Source organism: Phaeoacremonium minimum (genome assembly GCF_000392275.1).
Source record: "Phaeoacremonium minimum UCRPA7 unplaced genomic scaffold PA7_03_scaffold_132, whole genome shotgun sequence".
In the NCBI taxonomy this organism is placed as follows: Eukaryota; Fungi; Ascomycota; class Sordariomycetes; order Togniniales; family Togniniaceae; genus Phaeoacremonium; species Phaeoacremonium minimum.
In genome coordinates this window covers 166180-186867 of record NW_006921039.1, presented here as the reverse complement: position 1 = coordinate 186867, position 20688 = coordinate 166180, and the positions used below count along the sequence as shown (strand labels likewise).

Below are 20688 nucleotides of genomic sequence, written 5' to 3'. Positions count from 1 at the left end.
ATTGCGAACAGGGGAGCTCGGCCCATTGGATTTCGTTTGATCTTCTGTGCTGTAATAGGAAACACCGAAATCATTTTGCCATACGGATTAGGCATTGTAATCAATATCACAGCCTGGGGGCACGGATTTCACCGAAACCAATATGCCGACTATTGTGGTCTTAGGGTATGGAAACTATTTTCAACATCGACGAATTGTTTGACATCATCACTAAACCGCTCCATTTTCAGGGCGGGTGTTTCTGGCCTGACATCGGCATATGTGCTATCGAAGGACAGCGCAAATACGATAACGGTCGTTTCAAAACACATGCCGGGTGATTATGATATCGAATATACCTCTCCATGGGCCGGTGCAAACTTCATGCCGTAAGACACCAAAGTCATGCGCCTCAGGATACTCAACTTGCTCATTTTATTTTTCAGCATGGCCAACGAGGCCAATAGCCGTTGGGAGCGGCGAACTTGGCCAGAACTAAAACGACTTGCTACACACGCACCTGAGTCTGGGATACACTTTCAGAGTAGGCGAACATCTTTGAATGTTTCCATCAAAATTCCAGAAGTTGACAGTGCCTAGAAACTAGAATATATCGCAGGAAAAAAGATATCGAGAAATTGAAACAAGGCGGGAAGAACTTTGCGGACATGTTCTTGGCAAACCCCTGGTACAAAGATGTTGTCGATGATTACAGAGAGCTGACGAAAGACGAACTACTCGAAGACATGGCCTCTGGGTGCGAGTTCGGGTCTGTTTGTATTAACACGGCGCTTTATCTGCCCTGGTTGATCAGTCAGTGCACACGAAATGGCGTCGTGTTTCGCCGTGGAAATATCAAACATATCTCGGACGCTGCTTCCATGAGCCACACCGGAAACAAAGTCGACATCATTATAAATGCAACGGCTTTAGGAGCTCGAAAACTTGGGGGAGTACTGGATCCCAAAATGATTCCTATACGGGGCCAAGTTGTAGTCGTTAGAAATGTATCAGAGCGCATGGTAACTCAGTCAGGCACCGACGATGACGACGACGATGTTTGCTATGTTATGACGCGCGCCGCTGGAGGAGGAACAATTCTTGGCGGCACCTATCAGAAAGGGAATTGGGAGAGTCAACCTGACTTGAATGTTGCGAACCGCATCATGCAGCGTGCATTGAAGATAGCCCCGGAACTTACCAACGGTCAAGGTGTGAAAGGATTGGATATTATCCGTCATGGAGTCGGTCTGCGACCCTTCAGAGAAGGCGGTGTCAGGCTGGAAAAGGAGAAGATTGATGGAACGTGGATTGTACACAATTACGGGCATGCAGGATGGGGTTATCAAGGCTCTTACGGTTGCGCGGAAAGGGTACTAGAACTTGTCCAGGAAATAGTACAACGACCAAAGCTTTAGCCAGGCCGAAGACTTATCATGACCGAGATTATGAACCGTCCCCCTTGCTAGGTTCACTCTGCAAAAAAGAACACCTGTTAAATTTCTGAAGTTCAGAGAAGCTGATCCATGATTGTGATTCCATGTAAGATTGCAATATTTGGTATATTACTTGCTTTTTTCTTGAGTCTAAGACAAGGGTTTGAAATCTATATGCCTCGGGAGCGCCTATTCTATCACTTAGTCCTCCTTGTATCAAGACTTAACGGCGGGATAAAGCAATGTGTGAAACACATTCCAGAACTGTTTTCATATTGTTCATTGCTGAGAGATCTCAACTTTACTCCACCAGAAATCAGACTCCTCTTTAGCCCACACGTCATTGATCATTTCGCACGGTAGTCCAAGAGCCTCGCCACCGAGCAACTCCTTATTGTCCTTGCCGAATATCATAAGTTTGGGGTCTGCGCGATCATAAGGGCTCCAGCTGGGCCTACTTCCATAGCTTCCCGGAATTTTATTCGGGTCGCCTGTGCATATGAAACTTGTCAGATACCCGTGATAGAAGCCAGAAATCATGTCTTGTGTTTTTGACTTTGCACAAGTGCCGGGATCTCGCATTCCATAGAAGAAATTGTCGGCGTGCGCCGCGCCCATGATAATATCTCTCATGAGACCCCAGTGGTATAGGAAGACAGGCACCTCCGAGCTTGCGAAGTCTGCCGTCTGGCGGACAGGCGCGACATAGGCATAATGTGCATACGCGGCTTCGATGCGCTTGTACATCTCGCCAACACCATGATCCAAGCGGTCCTCTTTGTAGATCGAATCTGGGATTTTGGTCGGATCTGGGTATAATCTGTCGATTGTGCTGATGTCGTCTTCAGTGAGTTGTGGAAGTAGGGTCTTCCAGAAATCCAGGAACTCTGCTTGCGTCGACATCTTTTTGTTGACGTACAGCGAGCCCTCATTCTCTTGAAAACCGGTAAGGATGGGGACTTTATGCCATTTACCCTCTCTCCAGCCATCGATGGGCCGGCGGCGGATGGTCTCCCCGTCGATCACCGGTTGAAACGCCCAACGTAAGGACGTGTTATAGTACTTGAAAACAACATCTTGAGCCTTGGCAATGACAGAGGTCGGGAGGGACCGAAGAAAGGGAAAGATCTCTGACTCTGTCAAGTCTGGCGGACAGTCCACCTCCTTAAGAAAATCTCGAAATTGCTGTTCGTGTATTTCCGCATCCGGATTTCTGACAGCTCTTGATGTTGGCGCGCCAGATTCCATGATTACACGATGGAATAATGGCGCCTTGCCTTCTTCAAAGTTCAGAAGATGATGCCCGATCTATGTACAAGAATCAGGCGTCGATTTTCTTTTCTCTTTAGGGAAGGCTGCACTTACAGAATGAGCACCTGCCGAAAGACCTATGAGGGTTACGTTGTCTTTATCGCCGCCGAAGTGATGTATGTTCTCCTGAACCCATTGCATGAGACAAATCTGGTCTTTAAGTCCCAGATTTAATACGCCTTCCTTTGCACTTAATTTTGACGGGAGAAAGCCGAAGGCGCTGATTCTATAACCGAATGACACAGCAATAAAAGGGGCTTCCGACCACCCTACCATGGACGCTGTATTGTGCATAGCAGCATTTCCACGGTTAAAGGCACCTCCGTGAATGTATAATGCGACTGGTAGGAGGCCCTTCTGATCTTCCACAGCGGGTCGGAAGACGTTTGCAGTGAGACAGTCCTCACTCTGCTCGAGAGTCGGACCTACCGTTATGAGCTGCGTCGCTGGCGCTCGCGGTCCAAATTCTGAAGCATCGATGGTCTCCGATGATGGACCAACCGGGACAGGGGCTCGAAATCGACGGTCGCCTGTTGGTGGCAGGGCATAAGGAATCCCCTTGAAGCTCTCAACCGTCTTGGGGAACGGGCCGCGTTCTAGAACGCCTATAACTGTGCCCTGGGGCAGCTTCACCCTAGGACGAGTCTCTGCATTGTTTACAGCCATGATGATATATAATACTAGTTTGATAGGGTTAGAGAATATGCCACTGCATTACCACAAAACCACTCCCAACTCTATGGTATCTCTTAGACCAAAGGGGTAATCCTATCAGATAACTCGGAGACTAAGCACCTGTGGCCATTCACTGTAGTTGATATGTTACTGCTAAAACTGGAGCTCGGGCACATTAGAGAGCCCCGAAGATTCGTTAGTTTCAGAATATTTATGGCGCAAATGATAACAACTCAGTTGCTCCACTGAAACGGAAGAGAATGCCCACCTTAGTTAGTTGCTTTTTAGGGGAATAAAGGCAGATCCACAGAGAGATAACACGCGATTCTTGGCCTTTAATCAATAAGATAATAAAATGCTCTTCCTCCTGCACAGTATCTTATCAAACGGTGAGCTATGTAAAGAGAGGACTCAAAAATTCATATGATATAAGGCCAGAGACGCAGCAACTTAAGCTGGCTCTCAGAAGTAGACAGCATTGGCATCGCCTTGGCACTCGTGGCACGAGCAATGATCTCATTATAACTTAATGGGCATCGGATTATGAAATCGTGGTGTTTGTGGTCGTAGGATATACGGTAAATCTCATGATTTCAATACCATAGTAGACAAAATAGAGGAATCAAACAATTCGAGCTTCGCCAACACGGAACTGGTGCCCTTGAAGCCTAGGCCGTTGAGACGGTAGTTGGAGGAGCATACTGTACAGTACAGATTTAGAGGCTGGGCGAAAAGGCTTGTCAGGTGGGCCATCGGGTTTAGCACCCCTTGGCACAGTGAGATTCCTACTACATGGCAAGAATCGAGTCCAGTTGCGGGTTGATGATGATGAATCCCCATTGCATCTGAACATGATCACACTGGGCTGCCGCAAACTGTCAGCTAGTGGCTGGAACCAGCTCCATCGTCACCTACGATGGGCAACGAGAGACTCAAAGGCGGACTTATACGCGGAGTATGTAAACATTGTATCGGATGAGATACATTGACAACATCTCGACGGCTTCGACGCATGAATTTATTCCAGAAGAGGATTAAACACATCCAAACACATGAAAGAGCCTCCAAGAACGAGCCATGGGCGAGAGCCGTCTTCCTGCAGGGGGCTTTTCCCCTCCCCACACTCGCTGGTGCGGTGACACCCGTCCACCTAATCGTCGAGATAAGCATTGTAGACGAGAATGGCATGACCTCATCGGTTTAACTGGAGCCCTCCCGCGTAACCTGGCGGGTCTTTTTTGAAAAATCCATTGGCCATGATCTTGAGTGGTTTCACTCTGTTCATTTTCTCGGATTTTTTGCCTCTTACGAGAAAAGAAATTGAAGAGTCGATGGACTTGCTACATACGATCAAACGCTAGAACAAGGTGGGAATTAGAGCGGACCCGCGAGACGGCAAGCCATGAGAATCCCCCACACTTGAGACTATTCTTTTATGAAATCATAACTCGATTCGATGCGATGCGATGCAATGCGATTCTCGTCGAGGCCGTAATTCCTCGAAACCCAATCAATAAAGGTATCTGAAACTGCCTTTACGACTTGAACGGAGGCCACTCCTGTACCAATCAGGTGTAATCTCGGGCAGACTACGGGAAGACCGAAGTCGTTCGATGCCACGATAGGGTACAGATTCCAGGGAGGGTCGCTCGCTGCGTCGCCTGCGCCAAGCGCTGGGAGACCTACCGCATTCGTGGGGTCTTATCACCTCGCTCCTCCCAGCTCCTGGGATCAAGCTTGCGCGAACAAGGACCCATGTCTTCCATGCGCCGGCACCTGGCCTAACCCAGTAATATCATCGGTGAGGTTGATAGACAATGAGCTGCGTTGTATAGCGTCCATTCATCCTTGCTCCTTACAGCTGCTTGCAGATGTGTTCCTCGGTAATGTGACGTGCAACTGCATATCTCGAGCCCTGCTTAAATAGATTCGAGATGCCCGCCATTCACCGTCGATCGATTTCCAGACCTTCTTGGCCCTTCTTCGCCCGTGTCTAGCCAAGAACCATCACATGTGTTTCTCACGCCTTTGATCTGAAGTGTGCCAATATCAACTTGGGACTCGCTCTAGAAACGAATACAGACTCACTCAAAGTTCAAGAACATTCTCCAAATATGGGCAAGAAGGAGGACCTCGCCGCCCCCGCGGCGAGTGCAGACAATGATCAACCCAGCTTCTCTGATGCTGAAGTGAGCGCCAGCGATGCCGATAAAGCGCTTGCTGCCATGGGATACGCTCCTGTATGTACAATCAACTCATTTCCCTGGCAGACTACGTGTTTAGGACTCATTCTCACGCCGCGTGACTGTCTCTAGGTCTTCAAACGCGAGTTCTCCATGTGGTCTTGCTTCAGTTTCGCCCTCAGTATATCCGGCCTGTTTGGTACGGTGATGACTACCTTTTCATATCCTCTATATGCTGGTGGTGCAGCATCCGCCATTTGGTGTTGGTTGATTGCCGGTGCTGGCGCGCTGTGTCTCGCGCTCTCAATTGCGGAAATCGCTTCAGCATACCCGACGTCCGGGGCAATGTACTTCACCATCAAATATCTCGCTCCAGAACGCCACGTCGCCGTCATTGCTTGGATTGATGGCTGGCTCAACCTGATCGGACAGATCTGCGGCAGCGCCTCCTCGGAGTACGGCGCATCGCAGATGCTTCTCGCCGCTGTGTCGATTGGCTCCGACTTTACCTACACGCCGACTCAGGGGCATATTATCGCTGTCATGGCCGGACTGTCAATCTTCCACGCCCTTGTCAACAGTATGTCGACAGCATGGCTCAATCACTTCGCCAAGACATACGCCGTCTTCCACATAGCGGTGCTTCTTGCTTGCTGTATCACTCTTCTGGTCATGCAGAAAGACAAGCATACTGCATCATACGCCTTCACCAACGTTGAGCCAACCAGCGGCTGGACACCACCGGGTTTCAGCTTCTTGTTCGGCTTTTTGAGCGTGTAAGTGACTCGCATATCGCGGATTTTATTCATAGAGATTCGGTTGAGAGATCCCTGAATTGAGGGTTTCGTTAGCATGCTTTCTGAAACCAATGCTAACATCTATCTCAGTGCTTGGACGATGACGGATTACGACGCAACAGCACATATCGCCGAAGAAGCAAAAGACCCAGCTCGGATTGTTCCCAAGGCTATTGCATCCGCCCTGACCTTCACATATGTTGTCGGATGGCTCTTCAACATCGTTCTCGTGTTCTGCATGGGTGATCCGGCAGTTATCCTGGCCAGCGACATTGGCCAACCCGTACGTTTCGTCACCGGCCTCAAGACAGACACTCCTTACTAATTGTGCAAAACACAGGTCGTTCAGCTTTACTACAATGTCATGGGCAAAGGACCCGCCATCTTCTTCGCCGTGGCAGCGTTCTTGATTATGAACTTTGTATGCATTACTGCGCTTCAGGCCGGTTCGCGGACAATCTGGGCTTTTGCTCGAGACGAGCTACTGCCCGGATCTCGCGTCTGGTACAAGATCTGGAAGAAGACGGACACCCCGGTGCTAGCCGTCTGGCTGTACACTGTCATCTGCATTCTGATCAACCTGATTGGACTGGGAAGCTACATCACCATCGCTGCCATCTTCAACCTCTGCGCCATTGCGCTCGATTGGTCCTACTGCATCCCCATCATCTGCAAGCTTTGCTTCAACAAGTTTGAGAGGGGGCCTTGGCATCTCGGCAAAGCGAGCAAGTTTGTTAATATCTGGGCATGTTGCTGGACGGCGTTTGTCAGCGTCATCTTCTTGTTCCCGACGGTCATGCCTGTTGCAGCTGACAATGTAAGATTTTCACAACTGGGTCTCTGGATTTGTCGTCTCATTTGATGCTAACGCTTCCATCTTAGATGAACTACGCTGTCGTCATCCTGGTCTTCGTTCTGCTCGTCGCTCTTGTCTATTGGTTCATCGCGGGCCGCAAATACTACACCGGCCCACGGACTCGCGCACACATTGCGAATGGCATGATCGTGAAGGATGATAGTGAGGGCCCACTCAACGATTCTGAGAAAGGAGTCTCAAGTGGTGTTCAACTTCAACGAGACAGAGAAGTCCTCTAAATGTCAGGGCGAGGGGTCTGCTTATGGCAGTGCGGAAGTGCTTAAAGTTGGGCTAGCTGTGTTGTTGAATGTGGATCAGAGATACCCGGGATTAGTTGCACTCAATTGTATGGATATTTCATCTCCATAGCAAAAGCTGATAGCGGAGTCGACAAGCAACACATCGATGCTTTAAACAACATTGATTTCTACTTGAATGACAGTCGTAGATCCCTGAGGTACACGTTGTTAGTGGTAATCAGTTGAAGATTTGTAACTGATTTCTGCTTGCGTGATAATCTCTCTATTTTAAGTTGGCCACAGATACATCACTTTCACTATTTCACCTCATCCACTTGCCTCAGGGTTCATTCCTCCCTGACCTAAAACATCCAGTGCCACAAAGAAAGCCTCTAGTCCCATATCATCGCACTTCTTGACGCTACCGAAGGCCTCCCTGGCTTTGGATACTCTCTCCTCCGTCACGAGGAACGTCTCAGGGATTCCATACCCGCTGCTCCCCTTCCCTTCCGTCTTCTCGCCCATAATCATATAAGCCGCTCCTCGTCCACACAGTGCTGCATGCGGCATTCCATGACCTGTATATCCAGCGCACACAAACAAGCCATCGCCTCCTCCAAGACTCTCGGGCACAGGCCCTACCCACGGCGTGTGGTCGAGGCTGTAGCCCATGATGCCCGTCCACTCGAACGACGCCTTGAGCTCATGTCCTGCAACGTCGTGCGCCTCCCCGACCGTCCGCAGGTTGAGCACCGGCTCGAGCTCGCTCCGCAGGAACGAGGCCACCTTCTCCTCCACCACGTCGTCCCGCCACTCCCCGACGGCCTTGCCCTCGGCGCGGTTGCGTCCGCCGCCGAAGATGAGCTCGCCCGTCGGCAGCGGCCGCTGCACCATGTACTCGTCTCGCGTGTCTGGCTTGCCCGTCTCTGGATCGCGGGTCTCACCCATGAACACATAGCTGTGACTGAGCCCGACTGGTGGGTCTGGCGGCAGGAGCGCACCGATCTGTGCCCTGACAGGTACGATGAGGTCTGCGAAGGCAGGGAGCAAGTGCGAGGTGTAGCCGTTGGTAGCGAGCAGAACGGTACGCGCCGCGATCTTGCCACGGGGCGTCTCGACCGTCCAGGGGTACGCTTCGTCTCCCGACTGCCGGCTGACGGCCGTCACGGGCGTGGTGGTCTGGATGTTGAAGCTCGGGGCAGGGGACTCCTTGAGCAGGTTCTCGAGGACCCAGAAGACAAGCTTGTAGGGCCACATGGACGCTGCATAGCGCTGCACGATTGCACCTTTGGCGTTTGGTACCCTCAGATTCTCTAGGGTGAAGTCCTTGCACCAGTCGTCTTTGTTGGAACTGCCTGTTTCGGGGAAAATCAGGGTGAGCTTAGATGCCAGGTCCGGCGCATGCTTCTCGAGGAAGCCGATCGCTCCGACGCCGATCTCCCATAGATTCTGGGTGATTGCAACATGAACACCCGACAAGGTCCTCCACGAACAGTCCACATTGTGCTCCTCCACAAAGTTGCGGAGGAAGTTGTATGTCTCCAGTTCAAAGTTGGCAACTTCAGGGGTTGCGGCGTAGAGAAACGGTTGGCAGTGACCACCATTCTGTAACATTGTTTTAGTCAAAGATCTCCATCTCTTGTCGTAGTACACAGCAATACGTAAGAGGGGTGTCGACGGATCGTAGAATACAGATATCGTTATATCCTCACTTGAGTATTTGTCCTTGTGCTGGAAGGATAGTGAAGTTTCACATACTACGAGTCTAGGAATTGGACAGCATAAAACGATAGACCATGAAAGAACTCACGCGACCAGTGGCTCCCCAGCAAGCTTCCCTTGCCTCAAGCATCACAACACTTTGGTCCTTGGCTTTGCCGTGCTTCAAGAAGTGTGCAGCCCAGGCGCCTGTCATGCCGCTGCCCACAATGACTACATCTGCTTTGTTTGGCAATTCCGGTGTCGTGCGGTGTCCAAGGAGCTTCTCAGATGGCTCCTTGTGCCAGTAAGATTTGGATGATTTCTCGGTTGGCAGGCCAGAGACGACCGGTGCCGCGGACTCGGCAGTCATGTTCACGGTGATGGATTGATCAGGTACAATAAGGAGAGATAAGGACTGAAGGTTTATAAGCCAAATCCGTCAGCAGATGAGATATTCTATAGTGCAGGCTCTAGAATTTATATCATATACAAGCTCATAAGCCCAGAGGAATCAGTTGGATGAGATGCCGAGTGGTCCATCGTTAAGGAAGGTCGTTGCGAGGCTCCGTATCGGCCCATCCGTCACTGAGCGTGAGTGGGGTAGGTGATGTGGGATTCGTGGAGCATTGAGAGGAGGAACCTATCTGGCTATCTTGACCCCATATGTGGTTCACTTGGCAATTAGGACGGACTTGAAACCCCTAGCATCTGCAGAGAGCTTACAACGCTAAACGGAATCGAGACTTCATGCAGACCAGTTCATCATTGATCTATGTACCATCATGCTACATAATCCTAACCTGGCCGTGTTGTTGAGCGAGCTAACGGGGAGATACGCCATTGTGTGAGAAATCATGCGACCTTCGTAAAGGCTTCTTTTCCCTTGAGCAAGCCGACCTGAATTGTGCCCGCTTAGATTTCCGTTGTAATCCTGATGGCTAGCGCTAAAATCACTTGAGCATCTTCTTTCTCTTGCCAATTTGGGCAGAGAAACCAGACTTGATCGCCGTGACGGATCGTCGAGAGCCGCAAGAATTGCACTGGATGAAGTACAACCTGTTCTCTCCTCGTTGCAGCTCAGTGTCAGGGCTTCTGCAAGTTCGGCACGTCACATATTCGATGATGTATTTCCGGAGAACGTTTTCTAAGCTAGGTTAGTACACCGCTACACGCCAATGAAGAATGATAGTTCAACATACCAATCTGTTTCTGCTGGAAACGACCCTTGATGACAAGACGCCTGCTACCATCGACTGAACCGCTGGTACCCAACTCAGCAAAGAGATATGCCGTAACGTGCTCGTCAGATCGCTTCATTCTTGCAGCAATCTCGGCGATATTTGCAAAGATGGTCTTCTTGTTGCCTTCACGCATGCACTGGGGGGGCGGGATCTTGTAGCTTCGCGAGCCAGAGGCATGGTCGGGGTTCTTTTGTGCAAGAAGGCTGAAGAAACGCTCGAGCAGTAGGTCGTAGCTGATCGATGTCGTGTTGTTATGCTCCCAGATGCCGGTACCCTTCTCCATATCTCCCTCCTGCACTTCCTCGTCCGCAGGGGCTGCCTCACCCTCCTTGCCCTCGAGATCCAGAGCCGCCAGCTTGGCAGCGAAGTCGTCATCACCCTCCTTCGGGGCCTTCTTCTTCTTCTTTTTCTTCATGCTCAGGTCCAGGCCACCATCCTCGCCCGCGGGGGCCTCGTCGGCGGCGGCGTCGGCATCCTTGGCCTTCTTCTTTTTCTTCTTCATCAGCGACAGGTCGAGACCGCCGTCTTCGGCCGGTGCGCCGTCAGCAGGGCCATCCGTGCTGTCAACAGGTGCTTGCGCGGGATCAGTAAAAGCACCCAGCGCGGCGGTGAGAGGCGGCGTACGAGGCGTGTGGGACAGCGCGGTGTCCTTCTCTTCGTTGGGGGAGGCGATCATGGTCACGCTACCGTCTGCGTCCACAACCAACTTCTCTTCGGTGAATGCTACCGACTTGCGGGCTTTTCGGGCTTGGGGTTCCTAAGAAATTAGTATCTCGATGAAACACAAGTAGAAAAGAGAAGTATGTCCTGAAGACGAATGGGCCTCAGGCAAAGTCGGCTGAGATGTGACTCGAGGCTGAATAAATTGTCTAAAGAAAACGGGCTCGTGGCAAGACTAGTGGGGTGTGAACGTGCCAGAGTTGGAGGGGCGGGTGTATGGTGGAATTTTGGCGAGTTTTTGATGAGGGGCCGAGAGAGGGCTAATTGTGCATGCTCACTACCAAACTACTTACTTCGGCCTCCATCCTGGCTGGCTCGTCTGTGTCTCCCGGTGTCACAGGCGCAAAAGTCGCGATTTCCTTGGTCGTCGGGCTGTTCAGATCGACGGTGCGACTTCTGGACGAGTGTCAGGAATTTAATTTGGCGATCGGCGAGGCCTTGGATTATGAGATGAGGAGAAGGGAAGGGAAAGAGATAGTTGCGCTCGATTAACCCATGACGTCCACTGTAAGGAGGAGCAGTGAGTCAAACCAGCCAGGTCACCTGACCGTGACTCTTTCCCAGTCGGAACAAACCCTGCCCAATCACAGTCGAATATTGCAACGTGAAACCGACTTCTTCTCCCTCACCCACTCGGCCGCTAATCCGAATTGAGTCGAGCTTCCCAGCAGCCCGCGGCTCCAAGTTACCCGTACTATTTCGTTGACATCGTCGTGGTTGCGGGTGGCTAAGTTTGAGGATTAAGGCATTGCGGACTTGAAGAACCGTCTCTACATCGTCTGTCCTCAGGCTGAATTGACCCCCCGAATCCGTCTGTCTGCCTTCGGAGGAACTAGGCACCTCCCCGGATCAAAGAACAGCTCGAGCAGCTGTTTCGCCTCCTTGCCTGTCACGATCAATGTACTAGTCCCTCAACAATCCCAATCAGCCACGATGTCCCACCTGTTCACCGCCGAGTCGTACGCCGACGTCTCTGCCTCTGATGATCACGATGATGTCGACTCCCTACCATCCATTTCGACCGACGCCCTAAGCTCCGAGGCCGACTCCGACGCACAGAGAGAATGGGAAGCCAGCTTAGAGCAACTACAGCTCCTGCTGACAATGGTGATAATACCCTTCGCCGGGAAATACTTTGGGCGGAAGTTTGCCTATTGGAGTACGTTTATTTGAAAGCTTGCTCTCGCCCACAGGTGTCAATACTGATGATGAATGACAACAGGCTGGGCACGATACATGGAGTGGACACACAACGTCGAGATTTCATGGACGAGCAAGAAGACGTTCAAAATAGCAGGAGCGGTCGAAGCTGCCTCCACTTTATGAGGATACCGGACGAATGAGGAGAAAAAATGCAGTACGATATTGTACATACGAAATCAATGGGCGGCCGACGTTTCTGCCCTTAGAGCGGTACATCAAAGGACAGAACAGCGAAGAGATATTGTCACGGAAGTGGGACGTCCTAGGCTCTTCAGAATATCATATCAATCTCAGGCGCAACGTCCCAGAAGGAGTGGCGCTGCCTGGAAAATCGGCGTTACGGACTAGAGATATGTGTCTTATAGAAGGACCACAAATAAAGGTCATATTGACGCATGGAAAAAGTCCTTGTCTCTACTGCCACTCTATATTATATTTACATCGACACAAAACATTCCAAAGAGCACAGTATCAGAAGTCTGTGGCAATTCACGTGTATTCACGGCTTTATAGCACCGAGAGCTGGCTGACAGTAAAGGCTGTCAGCCTCTCTCGGAAGAGCCTTCATAAGTACATTTCGTAAGGTACATATCTATATCGAGTACAGCGTAACCATAGACCCCCAATTCGCCGTGTGAAAACCAAAGCTCGAATCATATACCCATAGACAGCATTATTAGTGTAATAACGTCAGCCTAGCCAAACGACGCTGGAGCCTCAACCTTCCCATTAATTCCAGCCTAACCCCATCCGTATCGCAACCACTCACGATGTAGGCGAGTAGTGTGCTAGAAAGGCTTCTTGGCCAATCCGTGACATCCGTTCAGTACCTGACTGATTTTTCTCCTTCGTGGTAATCCATTTTGCCATCTCTACTCGATACCTAGCGATAGCGATCACATTTGCCACCCTAGACGCGGACCTGCGACATATGCGGGCCGCTGGAGCGGATGGAGCCACCGGTGCGGCGGAAGCCCATGAAGGTGAAGAAGATCCCGGCGATGAAGGTCGCGAACAGGAACCAGAAGAAGACGGTGCTGGCCTGGATCTCGCGGCAGCGCTTCTCGTCGTTGGCGGAGCCGAAGCCGATCCAGCCGGAGCCGAGCTTCTTCTCGTCGAGGTCGCCGCCGCAGTTGGTGGCCTTGAGCTTGGCGGCGAGGACGACGCCGGCGATGAAGGTGAAGAGGGTGGCGGCGCCGTCGAGGGCCATCAGCGCGACGGGGATGGCGATGCTCTCGACGAAGGTGGCGACGAGGCCGTAGAGCACGGCGAGCCACGACAGCACGGCGACGAACATGGAGAAGTTGATGGCGGCCTCATGGCCGTTGATGTTGGATGCGATGACATTGCCGATGAGGGCTGTGACGAGCAGCGTCCAGAGGAGCTGGAGCAGGCGCAAGATGGCTGGGATCAACTCCATTGTATCGTGATGGAGTCTACTGATGCGATCTACTGTAGGTAAAGTGTGCGATTGAAAATAGTTTCAGAGGTGGGAGTTTTGTTAAGCTGTTATGCGATGTTTTGGTAGCTGGAGATGATGATGTAGAGAGCAATAAGCTGTCGAAGCCTTGCCTGAGACGGAGAGAGATGGAGAGATGAGAGCAGTGGTGAGATGCGAATCAACGGGTATGAAGGGGTCAGTGTCTTGTTTATTGGAGGGAGCGGGTGAGATTTATTGAGGCCTGCCAGGGTGGTGGATGCCAGTTAATAGCAGGTATAGCAGAGCCTTCGAGTGTCAGTCGATGATGCTTGCGAAAAGCTGCTGTTCTCGGCACTTGGTGGGACCCTATGACGTGCGGCCGGTGGGTACCTCCCAGGTACTGCAGCGCAAAAGGTACTCGGGAATAGCACACCACACCACTGCATCACCACTGCATCCTACCTACCTAGGTAGGCTCGCTAGGTAGTGAGCTTGTAGGTACCTATTGTAAGGTTACCGCACTGGAATCTTCTATGACGCGCGCCGGAAGCAGTCATGACAGCCTCTCCCGCTCCGGAGCATTTCGCGACAGACCTCTAGCTTTTCGGTTCTCGTGATCATTCTGCTCCGGGAGCTCAAAGTACCTGACCTAATTACGAGTCTACAGCGCGATCCAAAGCCATTGTTCTGAACCAGCACGTTAACGTTACCCATTGCTGTGCCAGTGTGCGATGAGATGCGATGCGATGCGAGGGAGGAAGTACTGGCGCATGCCACTGTACAATGCCGTTTCCTCGAGTGGTTGCCCCCCAAGGCGATTCGATGGACGGTCCAGGATCGCTGTGGTTGACCCGCCAATCGCCCGCCCAAAAAGAGAATCCCATGCACGAAATCCTTGGCTCTTGGCGGGGCAACACCCTACCAATGCCCCCCAAGCCGTACTACGCAGTAGGTACCGTGCTGTGGCCCTTGCGGCACCTGTAAGTGCCTGCATCGCCGTGCGTCCTGAAACATGGGCGCGTGCTGCTTCGCATTGCCGCATCGCCGACGCCTCGCGGCCTATCAAGCATGCACCGCCATCAGGTCGCTGGGCCGTCGAGACTGCGCCGGTATATCAAGACCAGTCTCTCGGCCTCGAGTTCTAGAGCCGCGTGTCGCCGTGGTGCCCATGCTACAGGCTACATGCTACACCGCGCACCTCTCCAGCTTGTGTCCGAGGCTTCCGATTGCTCAATGCTTCGAGGATTCAACTGAACAGCGGGCTGCCTCAGCAACCTCGTCTCATCTTGTAACAGCGCTCTCCTACAGGCCAATCGCGACAAGTGAAGAGTCGTTGCACAGCCTCGCCTTGTTTGGGTAACTACTCGACGCTGACGCGGTGCTCCCAACAATATTGTTGGCTCAGTACCTACCTACCGGTACTCCATTGTCTTCTCAGAAGCATCCTCAAACTAACTGCTTGATTCAGCGATGGTCTGATTCGTCACTACGACTACGGTCCAGAGTTTCATGACGGCTTTGAGTTTTGCTGGTTGCCTCTCCCTGCAGTGACCGTGGACTCGCACTAAAGCAAGCAGTAAACCTTGATATCCGCTGCAGCCGTACTTCAGCCGAGCCTCAGCTCCGACCGGCCTATCCCTTCGAATCGGAAAGGCTAGACTCACAAGACGAATCGTACCGCGGAGCTGTTGTTGGATACTCATCTTCAGCACGTATCCGCTGGGCCCGTCGATAATCATGTCTCGATTGATGTCTATAATTTACTATACTAACGACTATGATTGAAAGTGCCTACTTGCTGTAAACATTACTGGTCCCCTATTGCGTCCTGTCTGCCCATGAACGCCCTCGGGCCCTGTCCATCAACAGGCGCCTGCGCATACAAGCCCCTGAAGTTGCCCATCGCCGGGCCCGTCTTCCCATGGTATCCAGCCGTGTGGACATCGGCGACCTTCTCGTCGTCGTAGACGACCGTGCCATTGACCGCCGTCACGTTGCGGAAGTAGAGCTCCACGTCCAGGGCGCTGCCGAGTGCGCCCGCGCCGCTGACGCCCCCGAAGTGGAACACCTGGTTCGTCGTCCCGTAGCCGGAGCTGTTCTTGCCGTCGCCCGTCTGGAAGAAGGCCGCGGTGCCGTCGCGGCTCGTGCTCAGCAGCGAGCCGCCCTTGAACTTGCGGCCGGCCGTCCGCCGCACGCCGGCGGCGAAGGCCTCGAGGCCCGTGGGGAAGACGGCGGCGCCCTGCACTTGTAGGTCCAGGCCCTGGATGAGGCGCGCGTGGATCGTCAGGTTGCCCTGCTCGGTCTGCGAGTAGGACGAGTTGCACCAGAGCGGATACTTGTAGTTCGTCTTGTAGGTGACGGGCCCGGAGAGCACGTCGCTGCCGCTGATGAGGAAGTCGTTGATCTGGTCGTAGCCAAAGGCCGAGACGTAGCCCTTGTTTGAATATGAGAGTGTTTGAGACCATGAGACTACCTCGGATGACTTTTGGGACACCACCTTGGCGCTGACCGAGAATGTGCGCTGAACAGCTGTATCATACGTAAGAGTCTCATTAGCACCCGTTGAGTTCTGGGTCGCCGATTGCGATACGGTGATGGCCGGGGCTGAGGCTTGGATCGTTGGCACGTCTCCCGTTGTTACGGAGTCTTCGTCATCGAGCCAAACGAAAATCTTCCCGGTCACATACCAGCTACTTCCAACAGGGCTAGTGATGGCAGCACCAGTCGAGCCATCATCATCCAATCCTACAACATTGATGGAGAAGGTATGCTCCGCGCCGTCAGACAGGTAAGGCAGCCACGCAGTGATGTCAATTTCGTGTTCTCGGAGGTCAAAAGCATCGATGCCCACAATCGGCCTATGAAGTGAGGGGACGACACCACCGGTGAAGATAACCGGGAATGGCCATTGGACGCCCGCCAGTTGTCCATCTATAAACACCTGCACCTCGCGGAAGGGGCTGTAGCCCGGGAAAGCCCCAGCCGTGGAGTTGAAGGCGTAGACATCGCTCTGGAGGACATTACTCCACCAGAATTCTTCGCTTGCTTGTCCATTCGCTGAGACGGAGAAGACAGCTCTATTCGCGTTCTGAGGAAAGCTGATTGTGTTTGTAGCATTGTCCTGGGGCAAGGTGAACTGGCTCACGGCGTCGGCGGAACCTTTCCGAGCAGAGATTGGAATGATTAGGTCACTTGGAGGAGCCGCACCAGTGTCAACATCAGCCTTGAAGAAGGTCGCCGTGAGAGTGGTGTTGAAAGAGCCAGTGTACTTGTCGTCAATCAGGTTACCCAAGTCAAAGATGATCTTCTGGGGCTGCTTCCAGAAGTAGAGATACTCGGTCATATCTTTCATGTAGACCCAGCGGATGCCAGGCGGCTGCGTGGGCTCGGCCGTTGACGTCCGCCAGACCTCGGTATCACCCATATACATCAGAGCTAAGCGGTCAAACTGTCGGCCTTGGGAGACAACGGTGAAATTCATGACAACTCTATTGAACTCGCAACTTGGCGGGGTATAATTTCCTAATATTGACGTCCCGATTAGGGGATCTTCTATAGACATGTTCAAGGCTGACAAGACCTTACCAATAAAGGGCATGCCATAACTCCATGCAAACACATGCTCCATTAGCAAAACGGTGCAAGAGCCCTTCCTCGCCTCTGAGTCGGGTGCGTCTACCACGACCGTCGAGCCATCACTGTTGGTGGACTGGTACGAGGCGCCATGAGGCGTCAGAACCGGCTGCGCGACCTGGAAGCATTCCAGGACGGTCGCAGAAGGTGCCGGTGTGGACGCGGTCGAGGCTTGTCGCTTCAGTGACAGTGTGCCATCCTCAGTAGCTTCGGGTGTTAGGCCATCGGGCTGGTAATTGTCATCTGGAACGACTAAACCCGCTCCTTCGCGAAGCATACCGTACTGAACAGGCGCAGCCACAGGCACTGATTGCCATTGCTGGCAGAGGGTGCGAGTGGCGAAGACAAGCAGTCCTAGAATTGCAATGAAGAGGTAGAGCGCGACATGAGATCGCCGCCGACTGTGCCTCTCATTGACAGGATCCTGTTTGTCTTCGGCCTTGAAGGCAGGCAATGTCTTCTCCAAATCCGGTGCTGCCATGATCTGAAATGCCTCCAAAGGAGATCCGGTCACAGCAGCTCCTGACTATCGCGAGATCGTGGAACGAGGGGTGAAAGCTTGTGAGGCCCCGCCAAGCTTCTCGTGGCAGAATTATTCTCCAAAGCCAATTGAGATGCGACGACAACGAAGCGACCGATGAGAAGAGCGACCAGAGAAAGATCGACGAGGACGCCTTGGCGGACTATATACAAGTGATTGAAGCAGAAGCCCGGCGAACAAACCCCCCTAGAGCTCCTCTAAAGGGTGCGCCAATGGTAATGCACTTCCAAGATAAACAATCTGGATGATTGTCCTAAAATGTTGCTCCATCCAGCAGAGCGAGGACAAGACGGGAAGCTCGATTGTGGAAGGTAGGATTTGGGGCATCATCGGAGAACGTCAGTAAAGTGGAGAAGCACGGCAAGCGAAGTGGGCGAGCTCGCGGCCCCTGCTTGCCCTCCTCTGCTCTGGGCTTTACCGCCAGGGGTTCTGTACTGCACCACAAGAGAATACAGGTACAGAGGGGTTGTGATTGCTTCTAGCCTTTTTCTGCTTCTCGTCTCGATTGAGCTTAATAGCACAATGCAATTGTCCGAGTGTCCTCGCGGATTGGCCTGCAGGCAGAACAGGGTAGGACCAAGAGCACGATTCCCGAGCTCTGTTTGGATCCGACGCAGATGATATCGGCAAAGGCTGATCCGGATAAGATATGTTTTATTTGTGTCGTGTGAGCCGAGCCGGCAATAATTGTCGAGACTTGGGGGTCTCAGACAGCCTGGACCATGGGACTTGGAAGTGTGACATGGGTAGGCCTGCTATTGTCGAGAGCAGGGCCTGGCAATCCAGTTTCCGCGTCCAGACCTCTTTAGACTAACAAGCACCATTCTTGATGGAATAGCCATGAGATCGTCAACTTCTGTGATATCTCCTGCCAGATAGAGAAAACAGATCCGAGTTGAGCCTCCATGTCGTGATGATGCGCCTGGTCTTTTTCCCACCAGTGATCCGCGGCGGCTTGCATTGACTACAAGCACATGGACATGCGGGACGACTCTTGATGCATAAGCGTGAGGATGGATGGCGGAAAGGGTGATTTAGGTCCTCTAAGGAAGGGTAGGGTTCGTTCCGCTCCCGCGGTGGCAATGCGGAGATTTAAGCCTTTGTGTTGTCCCAGTATCGCTTTCGTGCGGCGACGGCCATCTTATTCCCGACGAACCGATGCTGGAAGAAGTTGAAGACGGCAAACTCGTCCGGCGACATGACATAGGTGTCCGGCTGGGCGAGCACCTTGCTCCAGGTCTTGTTGAGAGCCGCGTCGAGAATGCTGCTGATGGTCGGGTCTGACGCCCCGTCCGGGCTCTCTCGAGCAATCTCGAGAGCCTGCTTGACGGTGGCGTCCGCCGCGGCGTTGTTCGACAGGTTGTTGCTGCTCTGTCCGACACTCATGTTGACTGCAGGTGGGAGGGTAATGCCTGTCGTTGGCCTCGAGTACAGGTGGTGATAGTGCAGGTACTGGGCGTTCTGGTGAGGTTGAGGGTGAAGAGAAAGCATTGTTGGAATGGAAAATGCCTTCGGAGACCCGATCAAGGTATATGAGGATGGCAATAAGGGGGTCCGGTGCTACACACACGGGCGGCCGGTCTGTTCACTACAGCGGGTTCGTTATACAGGCTGGCTGCAGAAGCTGCAACAAAAATAGAATAGGAGGAGCTGCAAGCACACACAAAACGAATAGGTTGATTGTCAGTGCGAAATTGATCCTTGCTTAGGGCACCGGCCTGGTCTTTCTTAGTTTCTGCTTGGTATAATACGCAGTACTGGTTACAGTATAGGGGCAGAAGAGAGGAGGCTGATCCGACCAGGGGGGGAAGACACGGGCGTGCGGTCTTATAGGAATTATTGAATGCAAAGGGGCCACCCCTTGCCTATTCACATCAACAAGTCGAAGCTTAATTCTACACTGGGATTAGTAAGTTGATGGTTCTCGAAGCCGCCGCCCGGCGACTCGTAAATGGCGTGAGCCCCTACCGCCTATGAATCGCGACCGGCGCGGCTTAGGAATTCCGTGACGCAAAACCGACCGGAGAAGTTTCCAATTTAGTTCGGAGGCTCGAGACACTGACTTTCCTTTCAGACACATCCCCCAAAACGCTGTTTTGTATTGCCCTTTGCTATGTGTTTCTATCTTGGCATGCCCGGATTTACAGTGCGTATCTCCCGGAAATAAGCTGCTATGACGACTCTACAGCGAGACATGCCTTTACATACTTTTTCTGCCCTATAGATGAACGACTCGGTCAGTGACCACATGGCACATCGTGGGGACATTTCAGGTGAGTTGATGACTCTGTGGCAACTGATCGTACCGGATTATACTCCTGAATGGTCAACGATCGATGGGGCACGACGAGGGTTCGGTGCTAGAAGCAGCAAGAGAAGCCCAAGCGGGTACTCGATTCGTAGCCTATGGGACCGGGTGATAGATAGACTGAAGCAAGTCGCCAGGGAGGATCCTCGGGGCTCCTCTGGGATCCTCTGCCATGTGCGTCTGGCAGCGCAAAGGCCTCTTAGCGGGAGTTGCGGAGAATTGTGTGCTGGGCCCGGGCGAGTTGCCTTGGTTTGTCTTTGGTGGTCTTTTGTGGACACCTCGCGCGGCTAGAGGATAACTTTCCATCCAGCTGGAGAGCGCCGTCGCCGGGTTGTGGTGGTGCAAAGCCACGTACGTACCGTCTAGCCGCTTGCTTGGAAGGGATGAACCGCCGGTAATTCCAGCCACACCAGCGTTCTATCCAGTATCTCGGGTCCTCGGAGTC

General features: G+C 52.5%; 7 protein-coding genes across 7 annotated transcripts; 2 read left to right on the top strand and 5 right to left on the bottom strand.

Annotated features, from left to right (window-relative positions):
* Positions 1–5929: 5929 nt before the first annotated feature.
* On the top strand, positions 5930–7476 carry UCRPA7_1805 (putative amino acid permease protein; the record flags this gene model as incomplete). The annotated part of the gene is made up of 4 exons (XM_007914384.1): positions 5930–6360; positions 6472–6664; positions 6722–7198; positions 7264–7476. 4 exons carry the CDS (start codon positions 5930–5932, stop codon positions 7474–7476), a joined length of 1314 nt encoding a protein of 437 aa, XP_007912575.1.
* Positions 7477–7803: 327 nt separating this feature from the next.
* On the bottom strand, positions 7804–9547 carry UCRPA7_1804 (putative fad dependent oxidoreductase protein; the record flags this gene model as incomplete). Its single annotated transcript, XM_007914383.1, has 2 exons — positions 7804–9081; positions 9287–9547. 2 exons carry the CDS (start codon positions 9545–9547, stop codon positions 7804–7806), a joined length of 1539 nt encoding a protein of 512 aa, XP_007912574.1.
* Positions 9548–10127: 580 nt separating this feature from the next.
* UCRPA7_1803 (putative eukaryotic translation initiation factor 2 beta subunit protein) lies at positions 10128–11443 on the bottom strand (the record flags this gene model as incomplete). Its single annotated transcript, XM_007914382.1, has 3 exons — positions 10128–10321; positions 10377–11175; positions 11432–11443. 3 exons carry the CDS (start codon positions 11441–11443, stop codon positions 10128–10130), a joined length of 1005 nt encoding a protein of 334 aa, XP_007912573.1.
* A 628-nt stretch (positions 11444–12071) lies between these two features.
* UCRPA7_1802 (hypothetical protein) lies at positions 12072–12464 on the top strand (the record flags this gene model as incomplete). The annotated part of the gene is made up of 2 exons (XM_007914381.1): positions 12072–12297; positions 12361–12464. The coding sequence occupies 2 exons, from the start codon at positions 12072–12074 to the stop codon at positions 12462–12464; spliced, it is 330 nt and encodes a 109-aa protein (XP_007912572.1).
* Positions 12465–13251: 787 nt separating this feature from the next.
* Positions 13252–13761, bottom strand: UCRPA7_1801 (putative non-classical export protein; the record flags this gene model as incomplete). Its single annotated transcript, XM_007914380.1, has 1 exon — positions 13252–13761. One exon carries the CDS (start codon positions 13759–13761, stop codon positions 13252–13254), a length of 510 nt encoding a protein of 169 aa, XP_007912571.1.
* Positions 13762–15568: 1807 nt separating this feature from the next.
* On the bottom strand, positions 15569–17671 carry UCRPA7_1800 (putative peptide-n4-(n-acetyl-beta-glucosaminyl)asparagine amidase a protein; the record flags this gene model as incomplete). The annotated part of the gene is made up of 1 exon (XM_007914379.1): positions 15569–17671. The coding sequence occupies one exon, from the start codon at positions 17669–17671 to the stop codon at positions 15569–15571; it is 2103 nt and encodes a 700-aa protein (XP_007912570.1).
* A 1356-nt stretch (positions 17672–19027) lies between these two features.
* On the bottom strand, positions 19028–19321 carry UCRPA7_1799 (hypothetical protein; the record flags this gene model as incomplete). Its single annotated transcript, XM_007914378.1, has 1 exon — positions 19028–19321. The coding sequence occupies one exon, from the start codon at positions 19319–19321 to the stop codon at positions 19028–19030; it is 294 nt and encodes a 97-aa protein (XP_007912569.1).
* Positions 19322–20688: the final 1367 nt, after the last annotated feature.